This window comes from Gracilinanus agilis, chromosome 2 (assembly GCF_016433145.1).
Source record: "Gracilinanus agilis isolate LMUSP501 chromosome 2, AgileGrace, whole genome shotgun sequence".
In the NCBI taxonomy this organism is placed as follows: domain Eukaryota; kingdom Metazoa; phylum Chordata; class Mammalia; order Didelphimorphia; family Didelphidae; genus Gracilinanus; species Gracilinanus agilis.
The window spans coordinates 555,556,103-555,574,419 of NC_058131.1; the positions used below are offsets into that span (position 1 = coordinate 555,556,103).

The 18,317-nt window shown below is 40.9% G+C and overlaps 2 protein-coding genes across 3 annotated transcripts; both read right to left on the bottom strand.

The window, feature by feature from the left end:
- Positions 1–1,145: 1,145 nt before the first annotated feature.
- SLC39A2 (solute carrier family 39 member 2) lies at positions 1,146–4,156 on the bottom strand. 2 transcript variants are annotated; one of them, XM_044662307.1, is made up of 4 exons: positions 3,161–4,156; positions 2,805–2,935; positions 2,512–2,562; positions 1,146–2,103 (listed from the first exon to the last, which is right to left on the bottom strand). In XM_044662307.1, exons 1-4 carry the CDS (start codon positions 3,273–3,275, stop codon positions 1,462–1,464), a joined length of 939 nt encoding a protein of 312 aa, XP_044518242.1. In that variant the 5' UTR covers positions 3,276–4,156; the 3' UTR covers positions 1,146–1,461. The 2 variants fall into 2 exon arrangements, with proteins under 2 accessions (XP_044518242.1, XP_044518244.1); XM_044662309.1 differs by having other exon boundaries at positions 2,037–2,103; positions 2,512–2,557.
- A 322-nt stretch (positions 4,157–4,478) lies between these two features.
- On the bottom strand, positions 4,479–14,653 carry METTL17 (methyltransferase like 17). The gene is made up of 14 exons (XM_044662310.1): positions 14,573–14,653; positions 13,246–13,399; positions 13,027–13,161; positions 11,664–11,745; positions 10,479–10,560; positions 10,238–10,311; positions 9,087–9,181; positions 8,634–8,704; positions 8,341–8,448; positions 6,106–6,174; positions 5,544–5,594; positions 5,235–5,327; positions 4,893–5,077; positions 4,479–4,810 (listed from the first exon to the last, which is right to left on the bottom strand). Exons 1-14 carry the CDS (start codon positions 14,651–14,653, stop codon positions 4,705–4,707), a joined length of 1,386 nt encoding a protein of 461 aa, XP_044518245.1. The 3' UTR covers positions 4,479–4,704.
- Positions 14,654–18,317: the final 3,664 nt, after the last annotated feature.

An 18,317-nucleotide genomic window follows, 5' to 3' on the forward strand; every position in this document is an offset into this window, starting at 1 on the left:
GGGTATTACTCAATTATGCCTGGAGGCGCTGCTGCCTTCACTTCGAGTGGCTGATACCATCAGTGACCCAGAAACTGGTGCCCTGCCTTTGTCGGAAAGGCATCTCATTGTTCCAACATCTGGAGACACCTTCTTCCCATGCTTCAACAAGGATCCAGGCCCCTGGCCTCCTCCCGGCTCCTCCATGTATAAAGAATAAGGTCACTGAGGTTAAAAGGAGTGGGGTGCAGGAAGAAAACTGCACTAAGACCCGAGCCCTCAATTTCCTCTGTGAAGATATTTTTCTAAAGCCTGACCTCCGGTACTGGGATTAGGCTTTCTTACAGGTCTGGATGATTTATGGGGTATTAAGGGAAACAGGATGAGCAAGAGATAGAGAAGCCAGATAAAAGCAGATCTGAGAATAGGATCTAACCGTCCCTGGCTCCCTTCAATAATGAAAATCTGAGGAGGGAAATCTGCATGGATCCATTTCCCTGGATTTTTCATCTTAACGCCAGGGCGTCTGCATTAGAGTAACCCTGCCAAAAAAAGCACTGCAAACATTCCCCTTCTTAATCTCAGAGAAGCTAGTTTGTTTGTTATCATTTCAGGTGGAGATGCAAGGGAGATTCAAGATGAAAAGCAAACAGACCCGGGGAGGGTGCGGTGGCAGCATTTGTGTGGAGGTTGGGGCTGAGCTGCGGTTGATTCCGGCATTTATCTGGCGCCTTTCTTCCTTCCTAAACACACTATCTTAATTCTTCAGCGCTAGGCAACAGTAGAGGGGCCTGGGCTTAGAGAACACAGGGCTCCGTGTGAGAAACAGGCTTACCAGGCCCTGCCGTGCAAGGATGAGCAGCAGCGGAGGGTGGGGAGGGGCTCCTTGGGGTCTGTTTGGCCTCTCTCTCCACTTGGCCATCAGGTTTTTCATTGCCAGCCCCAACAGCGAGAGAAGGGAGGGTGAAGGGGATGGCTGGAATCTCAGCAATTCATCCCTCCACAAACAGCCTCGTATGCCAACTTACAGTAAAAAAGCTGGGGCCTAACCCAGGAAGAGGCCAACACGCAGTTCTAGTTCTGCTGCCTCCCTTTCCTGCCATATGGGCCTGCTCTAACGCTGAGCAGGGAAGTCAGGAACACAAGAGTGGCTAAAATGAGGTGGAAGAAGGCTGGACGTTTATTTACACACAGTGCCATAGGAGATTCCAGTATCCAAGTCTAGGGCAATAGGCAGAGACTCCATCTCCATCCTATTGTCCTCCCTTTCTCTGGTGCCCTCCTTCCCCACACCCCAAGCTCTTTTCTGTCTCAGCGCTGGGTATCCAAGCAAACTGCTGCAGAGGTGGTTTAGAATCCAGTTAGGAAGATGGTGCCAGATAGGTGCCACTGAAGCTCAGTGAGAATGTCCCAGAACTAGGGCCAGCTCAGAGACTAGGGCTAGTGACCTGGGTAAGGAGCTCTCTTAGAACAGGAGAGAATTCATGCCCAGATGGCAATTATGGCCATGAAGGTAAAACCAGCAGCCACACAACCCCATTTGGCTAAAGGGGATTCTGAGCTGGCCAGCTCTCTGGGAAGAATTTCTAAAAAAGTTACGTAGAGGAAAGTACCGGCTGCCACACCTTCTAATACAGCCTGAGCTAAGGCCCTTCCCCCCTCAGGATCTCCTCCAGCCACAGCCAGCCCCAAAGCCAAGCCAAGGGGGGACATGAGGGCCAATGCCAGAATGGAGATCAGGGCCCATCGTGGCTCTGTGCCTGTTTGCACTAGTCGAAGTCCTACTCCAAACACCACTAATCCTTTGTGTGCCAGAACAGCCAGGCAAAGCTGCAGCACGGATGGTATTGAAGACTGAAGTCCCACAGCCAGTCCCTCAAACACCGAGTGAAAGGAGAGGGAAAGTAAGAGAATCAGAGCTCTAAGGGGCCCCTGAGAGGATGATGGCAGAGGCCCATGGCTGTGAAGACTCATGGAAAGGGCACCATGGGATGCACCCCATTCTTCCTCTGGTGTTTTTGAGCCCTTGGTACCACCAGGGCACCACTGCAGTGCCAGTGACTCCAACAGGAAGACCAAGAAGAAGCCTAGGGAGATGATGAGCTCCCCAAATGGGTAATCCACCTAGAGAAGGAGAAAGAGAATCATGGGGTGAGAAGATAAATAAAAAGATGGGAATAGAAAAGAGAGGAATGAGATGAAAACATGGACAGGAAGGGGTGGGTAATGGGAATAGTGTTAGAGATGGGGAATAAATGAAAGGGACAGAAGAATTGAAGGGAAGAATATCAAGCATGAGAACAGGATGTTACATACAAGAATAAGATCCACAGAATGGGGTTTCAAAGAGGAAAAGTCCAATGAATGGAACTGATTCTACCTTGGAGTTTCAATGTTTGAGGCTGGGAAATGAGACTGAGGAAGAGAAGGAATGTCTAACATTCCTCACATACCCCCAAGAGGGGCCTGAATGGGGAAGGAATTTGGCTCTCCTGACCTTCCAGGTAGGGGCCTGGCTGGGGGAAAACTCACATTAGTGGAATCAGTAGTGTCAGAAGAATTTTCCCTGTTTCCTGTCCTGTTCTGGGAAGGAGAGAGTGTGAATTAGAAGAGAAAGGGTCAGGCTATTGTTAGGTTCCTCTAGTTCTACTTTCCTTAAAAAGCATAATCCTTGGCCCACCTCCCTTTATTCTACCAGAACACAGGAGCAGCCCTTCATACAACTTTATTCTATTCCCTGGGCCTTTTCCGTCTTCTTCCCATAAGTTGGTTCTGGTTCCTCCCTCAGGTCCCATATTCTTGACCTCAGCATCCCAGCCCCTCACCTGCAGGGTGTACCTCTGGATCTCTGAATCAATGCCCTCCAGGGCCTCAGCTGTCATGTGCATGAGCCCTGCTCCCAAAAACACTCCTGCTGATATACAACCCAGGAGACTCAGCACCCGGCGGTGCTTCCCTGCCAAGGCAAAGGGCAAATGGCAGAGAGCACTTCTTAGCTGGCAATCCAAAGGCAGAAAGAGATGGCTATAGAATGGGGGATTGGGAACTTAAAAGAGGAAACACGCAAAAACCCAGGTTCAAGATTAGAAGTGGAGGCAAGCCAGGGGCCAAGGTGAAAGGAGGGATTGAGGTGAGACTAGGGGCTTATGATGTACACACAAAGATGGGATTAGAACTATACCTGTGGCTGCATGGATCCGGAACCATTTGAAGCAGATCGGAATGAGGCCACAGAAGAGAGTGAAAATCAGCAAGGCTAGCAAACAGCCAATTTTTACACCCAGAAGTGGCTCCATCCCTGGGGTGGAGGATGACTGGAGTCCCCAGGGTGATAGAGTAGATCTTCAGAGCAGGAGTATTAAAAGCTATTGTATCTGTTTGCCTGGTCCCAGGGGGCAAAGGTGGTAGCTGATGTGTGCTGCTTCTGCTTGTGCAGCAGTCTCTGACTCTGACCAGGGCTCTGCTGCTGGCTTCACCCACCCCCCAACGAGGGCCCCTCCCCAGCCTCACACCCTGTTGAGCTCGGTAACCAGAAACTCCAGACTCTCTGCCAGACACAGCCCAGAGCTGTGTGTCTCTCCTCCTCCTCGTGGCTGTGACTAATCCAGAGGCTGACAAGAACTGTGTGGGCTCACCTTGGGATTAACCTGATGGGAGATGGCAAACTATATGATGGCTGAGTAGCCCCTACCCCCTTCTCCCTGGGGACAAAAGCCTGGCCCTTCCTTGCTCAGAACACTCAATCCAAACCATCCATGTTTCTTTACTCAATTTCCTTGCTTTGTAGGCTGCTATATCTGACACCTGAACTGTACCCTTTGAGAGGGGATTTGGGGCCAGCTAGGGCAAAAGCAGGTAGGGCTAGGGCTCTCTGTTTTGCCATTCTGTGGGAACTGAGAGGTTGACTCCCCTAACCTGCAACCCCAGACAATGAACTACCAGAACAGAATGAAATTTTTTGTGGGGAAGAAGGGATTTATGGGGCCACAGAATTAACCCTGACCCTGCTTCTTCCTATGCCTGATGAATGCTTCGAGTGGGGCTAAAGTAATCTAAGTGGCTATAAGCCTCAAGGGCCCTGAGATTTAAGGAAGCCTGGGGAAAATGTTAATATTAACCGTTTAGAGTAAAACATACTAGCTTGGAGTATATTGGAGTGGAGCTTGCTAAAGGGTTCAGCCCTGACTCATAACTTGGGTCCAACTCTAAGTGAGATGGCCAAGCAAAGTTCTGATCTGGATGAAGAACCTTAGAAGAAGAGAAGCCAAAAGGGAAGAGAGGACAGGATAGGTGGATGCTGGCTTTCCTATGCAGGCTTGCCTGTATCCTACATTAAGACCTGTTGAGCCAGTTTTCAGAAAAGCTGGGGGTGGCTCTTGTCACTTACTTCTCCCACTACTTCTAAACACTACTACCCTTGATCAGCAGTGATTCCTGTAAAAGGAGCAGTATTAGGATGGGCTAAGGACTAGGTGGGAATACAAAGAGCCCTCCTGAAATTAAATTTTATTATCATGGCAGGTCAAAACTTCAGTGAAGGAAACCCTGAATTCTTTCCTTCTAAGAATCACACCACAATTCTTTTTTCTAGCTCTTAAAAAAAATTAATTCAGTTCAAAGTCAGAGGGTATTTGGTACCCCTATCATGAATGTCTAGGAAGCTTCATTTCTGGCAAGGACAGCAAAAGCTGGGAGGTGTCGGTCAACTACTCCTATGATCTCTCATCAGCTGTCAGAAAGATCTTGAACAGAAGATGAAGGAAACTCAGGTGAAGTGGTCAAAGGCAAGCGATCTCCCCAGCTACTAGCGCGAGCACAGCGATATAAGTCTCTATGAAAAAGAAAAGGAGAGACTTCAATATAGTTTCCCTTTCCCCTTCAATTCCTCCCCTAATTCCTCACATCCCGAATACCTGCCATGTCGTCGAGCAGTAACCACAACATGTTGGAGATGCCCACCAGGGCAGCACAGGTGGCAATGTACGTGGCGAGGCCGTTTAAGAACAGGTTGGGTGAGACGGGCCCATTGATGATATTCCCCTGGGAGGCCTCGGCTCAGGATTAGAAGAGAAAACTTCTCTTCCTTATGACTATGGTTCTGAATTTAAAGACAGAAAAGGTGATTGGGGGAAAAAGGAAACCTCTTACCTTTAAGCCTGACCTTCAAAGACCTATTGCCTCCTATAGCCCAGATCATTTGACCTTTCACCATAACTCTATTTTATGTTCTCTCCACCCCATATCAGCATGCTTACCCAGCTAAAAGGAATGGTGCTATATGCTTGGGAAAAGTTGCAGGGCTGGGGCTGAGAAGCAGATAGCTTGGGGCAGGGAAGTTCATGGGGGCACTGTAGAAAAAAATAACAAAGGTTAGAGAAACCAAAAGATAAAGAAGTAGGGTAGAACTGGAGGAGAATAGGGTAAGACCAGTGGAACTATGAGTACAGATAAGCTAAACAAATGAAAGTCAGGATAAAAGAATAGGTTAATCTCCCTTTCATCTTTCTAGACTATAGTTGAGTCCAGAATGATTTCTACTGGTATAATTAAGGAATAGCACTCACTGGAGCGAAGACACGTCCAGGTCGAGGGTCTAAGGGAAACTTCTCTTGTCCCTGAAGACCAAAAGTATATGTCAGTGGTTGAGAGACCTGCTCACCCTTCCTACTTCCCACACTTCAGTCATCATGTTTTCCCACCTAAAAGATCCTTCATCAATCTTTCTTTGGTCAATCCATGTCAATCTAGGTGACAATATTTTAAGGCATACCTGAAAGCACGGGGAAGACAGTAATGCAGTGTGTAAGATGGCATTCTCATATTCTTACCAGAAAATTCTACTTTTTAAAACCCTGCTATTGTGCAGCTCAGGAGGTTCATAATCATTGATTATTTTGGGTTACTCAGTGACCCCTGATCTTACAATACAACTCCTATTCCCCCAGTGTTTCAGAAACCTATAGTAATACTTGGTTTACTCCCTTCTCAGATGGACAGCCAGTCATTCGAACCCAGGACAATATGCTTAGTCAACTGGGACTTATCTTCAATATATAGAACATTTCTAGTTTTCAAGGGAATGCCAGCTCTGAGGAAGCATGGTAGGGCAAAGGAAAGGAATCTTACTTTAAGGACTAGGTCCCTGGCATCCATGAGGAGATGGTGTCCAGTTTTTGTTCCATTCTCCACCAAAACCTGTGGAAGAAATTGGAAAATGAGTAGAAAGCCCAAAGTATTAGAGACATCAGTGAAATAAATTCTGTAAGAAGAGATAAAAATTAGAACCCCATTCTAGTTATGCCCATTCTACAAGATAAGGAGTAGAAAGGAGACCACAAAAAAGGAGGAGGTTAAGGACCCTTAAAGAAGGATAAAGACCTGTGAAGAAGAAAAAGTAAGGATTAATCAACAAACATTTATTAGGAGTTAACTATGAATTAAGCAGTAGAGATACAAAGACAAAAATTTTAAAAATCATTGCCCTCAAATAGCTTACAGCTTAATGGAAAAACAACATGTAGCCCAAAAAGCACACACAAAATATATATGAGACAGACATGAGGTGAAAGTAGGAAGAAGCAGCTGGTAGATCAGGAAAGGTGGCACTTCATGTAGAAAGTGGTCCTTAAAATGATCTTTGGAGGAAAAAAAAACAACCCTTCAAACAACCAGGGATTCTGAAATATGAGGAAGGTCATTTCAGGAATGGGAGCAACCAGTGATGGTGGCTAAGTGAGTTGAGGAAACAGACAGTGAGAAATATAGAATGGACAAGATTTGGCAGCTGATTGGATATGGAGTGGTGTGAGTGAGAGGAATTGAGTATTATACTGAAGATATGAATCTGGGTGACTGGAAGGATCAAAAGTCTACAGAGAAATGGAAGAGACATTAGAAGTCTTCTAGTCTAATTTATAGATGAGGAAATTGAGGCAGAGAGAGGTTAAGAAATCAACTAGCTGGGGCAGCTGGGTAGCTCAGTGGATTGAGAGTCAGGCATAGAGACGGGAGGTCCTAGGTTCAAATCCAGCCTCAGACACTTCCCAGCTGTGTGACCCTGGGCAAGTCACTTGACCCCCATTGCCCACCCTTACCACTCTTCCACCTATGAGCCAATACACAGAAGTTAAGGGTTAAAAAAAAAAAGAAAAAAAAAAAGAAATTAACTAGCTCAAGGTCACAGAGATAATAAATGGCAGTCAGAATTCAAACCCATGGTGTCTGATTCCAAACCCAGTGTTCTTTCCACTATACTCTCTATGGTGGATGATGGTGCTCTTATAGGTTTGGGGGGGGAGAGGGAGTTAATGAGTTCAATTTTGGGTGTGTTAAGTAAGCGATGTCTATATAATATATCCAGAATGAAATATCAAGTAGGCAGAAGATGACAACTGTCTTGGATAGCCCTGGAATTCAAGTATCTTTCTATTCCTGTGGCCTCTCCCTAACTGGATGGTTCCTCAAAGAACCTCCATTTAAGGAGGGTTTCTAGGCCCTAGATATGTCTCATCCCTCTCCAGACTATACTCCAGAATTTCTCTAGTATGCCTTGTTCAGCCTCCCACCCCCAAATTGCCTCCCTAATCCTCATTTTTCCATATTTTTTAATGTCTTTCCTAATAAGGACGTAAGTTCCTTGAAAGCAGGGGCTGTACTTGTATTTCCAGTGCTTATTACAGTGCCTGGAACAAAGTTAGTACTTAATGTTTATTGCCTGACTGATAAAAGAATGGAGTTCAAGAAAGAAAGCTGGACTAGGAGTATAGATTTCAGAGTTATCAGTTGAGAGTCCATAATTAAAACTCTGGGAGTAGATGAGTTCATTAAGAGAAAGAGTATAGAGGAAGAAAAGAAGCGGACACAGGAGAGAGCTTTGAGGTATACCCATAATTAAAGGGTTTCTTGTAGATGATGATCCAGCAAAGGAGACAGAGGAGTGGTTAGGCAGGCAAGATCAGAAACAAAAGGGTGCAATGTCATGAAAACCCAGAAAGAAGAATACCAAAGAAGAGAGAATAATCATAGTGTTGTCATTCAGAGAGGTTAGGAAGGATGAAGATTGAGAAAAGGCTCTAAGACTTGACAATTAAGAAGTCATCAGTTACTCTGCCAACGGTAGTTTTAGTTGAGTAATGAAGTTGAAGTCAGATTGCTGAGGGTGCAGAAGAGAATGGAAGGACAAAAAAATGAAAGCAAAGACTACAGATAGATTTTTTAAGGAGAAAAGAAGTAAGACATAGAAGAAGCTTATGGATATGAGAGTGCTGAATGAAGGTTTTAAGGACACGGGATTTTTCACATAAGAAGAGAGGTTGGACCCCTAGGGGGTTTACTGAGAAGTTAAGGGAGATCTTGGCTTACCAGGAAGTGGCTTGTCTTACGCCATAAGGTTTGGATGACTTCAGTTCGATCAGCAATGCTGGGCAACTCACTTAGAGAGAAAGCAGACACCACCACATCAAATTGTACCTGGGAATCAATACAAGAGACATTTTAGACAGACTTCTCTCCACATATGAGGGCCTCCCCAACTTTTACTTCACTTATACTTTGTTTCCACCAATTGCCAAATACTCAGACTGTGCTATAAAGTCAATGTTGAAATTCTCCATTTGCCTATCTTTCTTCCACAAGTGAGGAAATCAGGCACTTGCCTTTGGTGAGACTGGGAGAAACTGTCTAAAAAAGACTCCTGGAATATGGGGTTTCCCAGACTCTAAGCCACCTGGGAAACAAAGAAGAGTACTGGTTAAAGTGTGTCTATGTATTTGTTCTACATCTAAGTAGAGAATAAAGGCCCCAAGAATAGAGAAAAAAGCTAATAAGTATGGGATGGAGAAGGAAAGGCGTGAGAAGAATAGGAAGAGAATAGGGTTCTTTCTGCTTGACTCCAACTAGCCCCCTCTTAGCTCAGCAAAGAAGTCTACCCTTTTCCTATAGCTAAGGAAAATACAAAAAGGGAATTGATCATATCTGATCTTCTGAAAGAATTTTTTTTTGGAATGGGAAATCTAACTCTCCTTCTTTGTTCTATCACAACCTCCCTCATCTAGTCCTTTGCTTTTTTCATTTGTAGATCATTTCAAAAAGTACTGCCTTACACTCACCTTTCAGAAGCCTTTCTGCCAAGGCCAGCATGGGAGCTGAGCTGTCCACACACAAATATTCACGAAGGCTCTGGCCCCAGGTACTATAAGCAGCCCTGTGGAATATAGGAGGACAACCTAACGACTCTAAAAGATAGAGTTCTTAAATAGAGCACTGCTAAGAGAAACTCCTAGTTACATCAGATAAAATTTAAACATTAATGGTTGTTTCTTTTTTTTTTCTTTCTGGGTTATAACTGTATTATCATGTAAAACATACTTCTATATTGGTCATTGTTGTAAGAGAAAACTCATATAAAACCAAAACCCTAAAATAAAACCATAAATAAACTAATGTGAAAGAGTATGCTTTCATCTGCATCTGACTCCCAATAGTTCTTTCTCTGGAGATGGATAGTATTCTTTGTCAGAAGACCTTTAGAATTGTCCTAGATCACTGTATTACTGAGAGTATTTCACAGCTGATCATTCTACAATATTGGTGCCACTGTGTACAATGTTCTCCCTGTTTTGCTTATTTAGCTTTGCATCAGTTCATGTAGATCTTTCCAACTTTTTCCAACATATACCACAATTTTTTCAGTTATTTCCCAATAGCAGACTCCCCAAAATTTCCAATTCTTTGCCACCACAAAAAGAGCTGCTATAAATATTTTTGTACAAGTAGGTTCTTTTCCCCTTTTTTATGATTCTTTGGTATACAGCTCCAATAGTGGTATTATAGGATCAAAGGGTATTATACACAGTTTTGTAGTCCTTTGGGCATAGTTTAATGGTTTAATTTCTATTACTTTTTCTGGGCCTTTTGGAGGGAGGATGGAGAGTATGAGGGAAGATAGAATCCGAAAAATGTTTGTATGCTAGAAACTGATATACAGAAACTGATGTTACATTTCTCTCCTTCTTTTTTCTCCAAATGTACCCTTTCTTTACTTTCCAAACTCTGACTGACTCCTCATGTATCTAAGACTCCTTCCTATGCTCCTAAGCTCCTACCTAGAAATTGTTTAAAGCAAAATATAGATAACATCAGTGCCCAATGCTTAACTTCTTGATCATCCAGAATCTACTAGTTTCTTGATTTTGGAATGGTACAGGTGGGGTTTTCTGAGCTGGAAATTGTGGGGTTTGTGTTAACTTGAATTACTCACCAAGTAACAGAACCGGTACCTGAGCCAAAATCCATCAAAGTTTGTGGCTTAAAGTCTGGAACACGAGCTTGGATCTGAAGAAACAGAAGGTTAACTAAGATCCAAGATGAGATGCCAGGAACTACTTTGTTCTTGGTAGAGATTATTCAGAATACAGGTCCAAGAGAAGTTACATGTGAGATCTTTGAAAGTTTGTGGATACCTCAGGAACCTTTCTGGAATTGAAGCTAAGGGGTCTTACCTCATGGAAAGCTCTGGAAATAGCTGCATAGCCACCATCCAGTCGTGCTGCCATGTATACCAGGCTCAGCATTTCATCATAGCTGTCAAAGAAACCAGTTGCATTTAATTATCTGTCAAATTCTATAGATTATTAGCCTCACAGTATCTCTCATATCCATCTGATTATGATTCCTATAGCCTTCATCCCTAGGTCATAACCTTACTCTATCTGACCTAGATTACTGCCAAAGCCTCTAACTTACCTTTTAACCAATCTATTTCAGCTTATCCTAGATAGTGCTTCCAGATACATTTTTCTAAAGCAGAGAGCTTACACCATAGTCAAAAACCTTCAATCATTACATAAAGACATCTATGGGAAGCACCTAGGTTTTATGCAAAGTATTGTGTAAAGAAGAAATGAATTCAAATTCTACCTCATACACTTTGAAGCTATATGGCTCTAGGCAAATCACCTGACCTCTTTTATTTTGCTATAAAATGGGGATAATAATAGCACTTATCTCACAGGGTTGTTGTGAGGACTGCATGAGATGGCATATGTAGAACAATCTGGTAATCTTTAAGCAATGTAAGTGCCAGTTATTACTGTTATTGTTCTCTTTAGCTCATCATTCAAGCCTTCTATGATCTGGTACCTACATAACCAATATATGACACTTTACTTCTCAGGTATTCTAGACCAGAGGTTCCCAAACTTTTTTGGCCTACCACACCCCCTTTCCAGAAAAAATATTACTCAGCACCCTGGAAATTAATTTTTAAAAAAATTTAATAGCAATTAATAGGAAAGATAAATGCACCTATGGCCATCACCGCCTCCCTGGATTGCTGCAGCACCCACCAGGGGGTGGTAGCGCCCACTTTGGGAATCACTGCTCTAGACTCTAGTTGGATAGGGCTATTCATTGTCCTCAGAAGTAGTTCCTTAATTTCTTTTCTTTTTTTTTTAAAACCCTTACCTTTTGCCTTAGTATCAGTTCTAAGATGGAAGAATAGTAAGGCTTAGGCAATTGGGGTTAAGTGATTTGCCCAAGGTTACACAGGTAGGAAGTATCTGAGTATCACATCTAAAGCCAGGTCCTCCTGACTTCAGGTCTGGTACTCTATCCACTGTGCTACCTAGCTGCCCTCTTTCTTTCTGTTCTTTATCATTTCCTCCATCTTGGGGCAATTTCCTTACCTCAGTCTTTGCCAGTGGTAGGTGGTTTTGCGTAGGGCTCTCAGAACAGCTCCATGAAGCTGTTCTTCTGACTGTAATGACCCTGAGAGGAGAAAGCAAAGACTAAAGTTGAGGAACCAGCAAGATGAAACTTAGCATTTAGTTTGAGAATGTCCTTATCTACTGTTTTTTTTTCCCCCCAGTAGGGACTTAAGACTTAGGAGGCTTCCGGTCTAAACCGATAGAAAAATGTTACATAAAAAGGAAAGACATGTTGTTCTGTGGCATCGGAATAATGGGTTGCCCAAAGCATTATTCTTTTTCTGATAGTTGATTTTGCCTAGCTGTCCCTTCTGAAATCCCTCAGTAACTCAGTTTTGGTTCTGTGTAAACGTGATGAATACTGAGGGCCTGGATGACATGGTCATGGAAATTGTTTGGATCAGGAACTTCCCTCTTCTGCAACACTTTCTAGCTCTGTGTCTGTGGAATCCAGTATTATCTTTAAAATTACAAGTAGCTTCAGAAATAGCTACTTATAGTCTCATACAAACTAAAGAAGTGACTGAATATTGGAAAATTGCTAAAGTTTTGGCTTTAGCTAATGTGGGAATTTGTTTTGTTGGGTTCTTCATAGTCATTATGAAGATTTATTTATTTTTTTCAATAATGGAGTGTGAGGAATGGGAGGGAGAGATAATGCTTTCAGAAATTAATTAATTAAAAAGAAATAGCTACTCATCTAACATTAGGGCAAGTAACAATATATGGCAGATCATAATTCAAGTTTGAAGTCACTAATACTTCTTTCTGCATTAGATCTGAAGGAAAAGTGTGCTGGAAAATTGAGAATGTCATAATTGTGTGAAAACGCTACTAAAGCTAGTTTAAATCTAGGCCCAGTCAAGGATGTCATAGAGGAATGTATGTGGATGGGATTTCATTCTATGCTATAATCTGGGAAGGTTTAACACATTTTCTGATCATTCTTGATTCAGATGATTCTGGGAAAATGAGAAAGGTTTGGATATGGACAAGATATATCCAGGCATATCCTGATATGTAATGTAAAACAGAATCAAAAGTGATCTATAATAATAAGAGGTGACACTTATATAATACTTTGCCATTTTCAAAGTATTTTATACATATATTATCTCACTTGGTTTTCAGAAAAATCTTGTGATAAGTAATATAAGTATTCTTATTCCTATTTTTATAGCTCTATCTAGTTTCCAGTTGTTAAGTGCTATTATGACCAATTTGACCAAAGACATAATGGAAAAGCAACGTACTTGCCTGCATAATTGATTTAAAAGTTAATTTTTTTTCCTTCTTGACTAGTCTAACTTAGCTTCATCCTTTGGTCTATCTTAATCTTTACCTGCATCCTCTTGGAATTTACTTTTCAGTTGTATTGCTTTTTTGCGCAGCTCCTCAGGTTCTGTAGGAAGCTTCCGACTCCAAAGGTAGTTAGTGAGTGTCTGAACCTGCTTTTCTATGTTGGGTATAGGGGTTTCTGTGGGCCAGAGATGAAAAGGGGTTAGTCAGTCAAATGAAGATTACTTTCTTTTCTCTATTAATTCCTAAGGAAATTACTCACTCTGTATTAGACATTGGGCTGCAGTGACCAGAGCCTGTGGTAGCTTTACCTGGGACAACTGTAAGATGCCAGGGTGCTTACGATGTGGTTTCTTTCCCAGGAAATCTAATTCATTATTTTCCTGGGACACTCTGGGAATCTGAACAGCAAGTGCCTAAATTCCAGAAAGAGGAAAACTAAATGAAGTAACTGAAGTAAATGAAGAAATCTGGGTAATAATAGCTCACATTTTTAGAATACTTTAAAGTTTTACAGAGTACTTTATGCATGTTATTTCACTTGAATGAATTGGTGTGGCACAGATTGAGATTTAATTCAATTAACAGGCATTTATTAAACTGCTAGTTAAGAGGGAATGTTGTGGATGAACACAGAAATAGGGATGGCAACATAACCCAGTGCAAAGTATGCTGCAAGATCAGAATTTGAAGCTCACATCTGCCAATTTCCTGTAAATTCTAAGCCTCATGAAGTTTCCTCAACTGTAAAATGAGTGGTTTGAACTAGATATGCTCTAAGATCACTTCTATTTCTAAATCTATTATTTTAGGACAGGAGACTTCTTCAGGAATAGGGAGGTTCCTCTTGCCTTGGGCAGTGGAACTCTTTCCCCAAAAGTTGGGTTTGAAGAACCAGCCTTCAAGAGTTGGAAGACATTTCAAGTTTGATGCACAGCTGAACAAGAATTCAGTCTACTGCTACATACTCAAAACACAGCCACCCCAGGTACTATCAGGGTCTAAGTGATATCACTGTGGGTGAAGGTGGATTTAATGAGCAGAGTTGTCGAATTCTGATTTGGGAGCTACTTTCTCTCATGTTTCATACTGTGTGATGCAAAGGTAAGTTTGGGTACAGATCTAAGCTAGGAGGCTATTAATGGCCTTGCAAGAAAATCTTGTAGTCGATTTGGGCAGAGCCAGATTCTAGGGGTACTGTTGAGTATTCACCCCATTCTAGCCAAGGCTTGGAGTCTTCCTTTACCCACTCCATTTCCGACTTCCTCTATTTATATGTATTTGCACATTTAATTCTTTTGTCTCTCTCTTTTTCCCTTCTTTCCCGTTTCTAAGCTTCCCTGCCACATCATTTCTTATCTTAGGCTTTCGACTCTAGCATCGCTTTTCATGTCTCTGTCCCTCTATAATTGTTTGTAACCCGGCTTTTTCTTTGACTTGCGAGACCACAGTTTTCACGGGACCAAATGCACCCATTGATTTACTTGGGCTGGGGCCGCAGCGCTCTCCCTCAAAGGCTTTCCCGATGCAACCCAGGCAGGGCTGTTTTGAGAAGCAGGGAAACGCGCGAGGAGGAAAAAAGCTCTCACCCGGAAGAACAGGATTCCTCCCGGTTGACAGCTCCATCTTCCCGGCCACAACAGGGACTTCAGCTTTCTGGTGGCTGCCATGTTTTCTGGAGCAAACAGGAAGCGGAAATTGAAACGTCCGTGAGGCCAGAGCCATTTCCTTCATTCGCTCTTCCAGCGCAAACTCATTCCCATTCCCCGCCCCACCTCCGGAGAAGCGGGAGATACGTCATCAACTAATCGAATCGGGAGAGGCGCCAATCGGAGACCTCTATGTAAATCGTCTAGCGACATAAGAGTATTTCTCCAATGAGAAGATGTACACAGGTCACATTTAGCCAATGGAAAGAACGGGTAGTGTCTGAGAAGGCCCTGTAGGTGCGGCTTTTGCTTGGAGGCAGCCTCTAAGCTTTTTCCTTCTTCTGGGAGGACGGTTAGGTTTGTGGGCGGTTTTTAAACCTTTGCAATTACAATATTATTTTAGTAGTATCACCCAGGATTCAAATGTTAAGTATTCCTCCTAAGATTTTTCATAAACAGATGCAAAACTGAAATAAAAATGTGAGTCAATTCCTTCACGAAAGTGTAAAATTGCAAGAACGCTATTTTAAGACACTAAAACTTGAGAAACATAATTTAAAAACTATAAATTATTGACAAAATGTCTTCCCAGATAAACCCGTAAATAAATAATTTTAATGAAAACAATTAGCTTTGGTTTCAGAAGGAAAACATTAGTATTTGATCAAATTAGACAGGTGGTCATTTTACCTTAAGGCCAAATTTTAAGTATTTTTCATCAGGGTTTATTTTATTTTTAGAGACGAGTATCACAATTGAAATGTAAATCCTAACAAGAAAACCATTTCATTTTAAATGAAACTATATAATTTAGTTTAGTACTGACTTAAATGAAATTTGAATTTACATACTGGTACCATCTAGGATCTTGTTTCCCAGGGCCATTCACTGATATTTCGTCATATGACTACATAGCTTTTAGTAAATCTACTGCCAAAGATACTTTTATATTTTCAATTTATGCTCTTGGAGGTACATTCTTAGCTCTTCTGAAACACAAGAATTTATAAAAATAACTTGAATTACATAGTAATAAAATTATGAATGTATAATTCCGGCATAAAGATTAGAATATACCCTTCTATCGGTCTTTCAAGGATAGAAGTTGAGAGTGTTTCACAATAGTTCCATGCTTCAAATTTATTTCTACATTCTATATTTTATATTTTTCTATATTCAGTATTATAACTGGATAGAATATTGAACCATGTGAAATTTGAATTTATTAACTGATAACCTTTGATTTCCAGTTAGGAAGAAAATTGTTTCCATATGACTGTCATTATGGAAGGTATGCGGATCAAAGTTTTTTAATTGGCTAACCTGTATGAAAAGATGACACTGTAACAATTCACTTGATTCCAAATGGGCATACAAAAGCAAAGCTGAACTTCCTCTCAAAAAGAAAAGTTATAATTTCAAGGGCACTCATGAAAGAGGACAACAAGACTAATAAAATTGTATTTACTTAGAAGCATTCAGAATGTCAATAAAACAGTCTCTGGGAGGTATTCTGAATAGCTATATCAAGAAGGGAAATACATGAAGATAACCTATAGTTGATAATTAAAAAAAAAAGAGTAAGAACAAAAAATTGGATTTGTCTTCTCACATGTTCTTATCACCTTTAAGTGTTACAAGAATTGTGAGATGGGGATGACTAATACTTATTTCAAAAATGAGGAGTCTTGAGACTAGGGAAAAAAGGGAAAAAAAGAAAAATGACTGATAGACACATTGACAAAAGGCCAATTGGGAGCATTCCCCTTTGGCATAACAGTTTACAATCAGAATAAATGATAGGTTCAACTCCCTTCAGTTCAGTTTATTATATCCAAAAGTTTGCTCTGAATCTCTTGATGTAGTGTGTGATTTCTGCAAGCATCCTTATAATGTCTCCAGAAGATCCACTTTCCTGGTCCAGGATGTTGGTGATTTTCTTTTCTTTAAGTTACTTTAAAAGATCTTAAACTTTGGTTTTTAAGATAATTATGCAATTCCCCCCACCCCCACCCCAGGAAGATGTTGACCAACACTAGAATCACCCTGGAATGCATGGTTAAGCCTTGGGATGCATAGGTATATACCATAGGAGATATATGAATCAATCCCCCCCCCCCCCAAAAAAAAAAATCCAAACAAGAGGAGAGGGGAAAAAAAGAAAGAAAAAGATAAAAAGGTAGATAAAAATATATGTCAAATCTTATATGTAAAAATTATGAGTAAAAATTAAAATTGTAAAAGAAGAGGTGTGAATAAGAAAAGTATTGGTCAAAGGAAGTTGGACATCTGAGGAGGGTTTCAGTAGAAAGAAAGAGAGGGAGAAACAGTGAAGAGGAATGGATTAGATGGAAATTCACAACTAGTAACTATGATATTGGAATGAATTCATACATGGGAAGAAAATGGATAGCAAAAAGGACCAAAAGCCAGGACCTGACAACATGTTGTTTATAAGAAATACATTGAAAATGAGAAACAAACATAGAGTGAAGGTGAGGGATTGGAGTAGAAAATAATATGCCTCAGATGAACCAGAAAAGGCAGGGGCAGCAGTCATGATCTCTGACAGAATTGGGACTAAAGTCTAAATAACTGGAAGAGATGAATGGGGCAACTATATTATGTTGATGAGGGGTTACTGTGGATAATGAAGATTATCAGTATTGGACATGTGTGCATCAAGTGTTATAGCATCCAGATTTTTAAAGAAAAAACTAAATGAGATACAGATGGAAATAGATAACAAAATAATAATAACAGCAAACTTTAGTTTTCTTCTTTCAGAACTCTATAATTCTAACCAATAAATAAGAAAGAAGTCAAGGAGATGAATAGAACCTTAGAAAAGTTAAAAAAGATAGATATCTAAGGAGCTCCCACACACCTACATGAGGTTAGTAGTAGACCTAAGACTGAGCATACAAATAACCTAAATATAGTTTCTGGTGGGACAACAATGGCTTACAGAGCATAAATATCCTGCAAAAGTCTTACTTTAAAACTTGTCATACAATGGAGGTAATCTTGCATCCCTGATGGATAGTGGCACTGGAACAAAAGTTCTAATGGGTATGACCAAGTTGGAAAGACTTGCTTTGAAAAGAGTATGGTCCTGGCAACAGATTTTGTCTGCTGCCTAATGACCAATCTATCAAAATATGGTCCTGTTAATATATATTAACAGAGAATAAGGCCTAATATTACATTACTAGAGTATCTGTGAATCTTTTTTTTTTTTTAAGAAAACAAGATGGAAATATACATTAAGGGCTGTGAAGCTGTTCATGCTCATTGATCTAGAGATCCTATTACTAGGCAATATTGAAAGTGTAAAAAGCTATACATGTATGAAAATACTAATGGAAGCTTTGTTATGATAAAATAACTGGATATTTGAATGAAATGGAGTATATTATGTTATTAGAAATAACAATTATTGGAAACATAAGAAAAATAAGGGAAATATATCAAGAGATGAAAAGAGAAGAAAAAAGAATAGGAATAATATATACCATGATTGCATAAAAAATATTTATAGCCACAAAATCAAGTGAAAAAAATATTGAAGGAAAAGAAATACAAAGGGAAATCAAAAGTGGAGGATGGTTATATTAGCATACATATGTAATTTATATATCTTTAAACAAATTATAAACAATGTAGAGTTTGTGGTATTGCACAT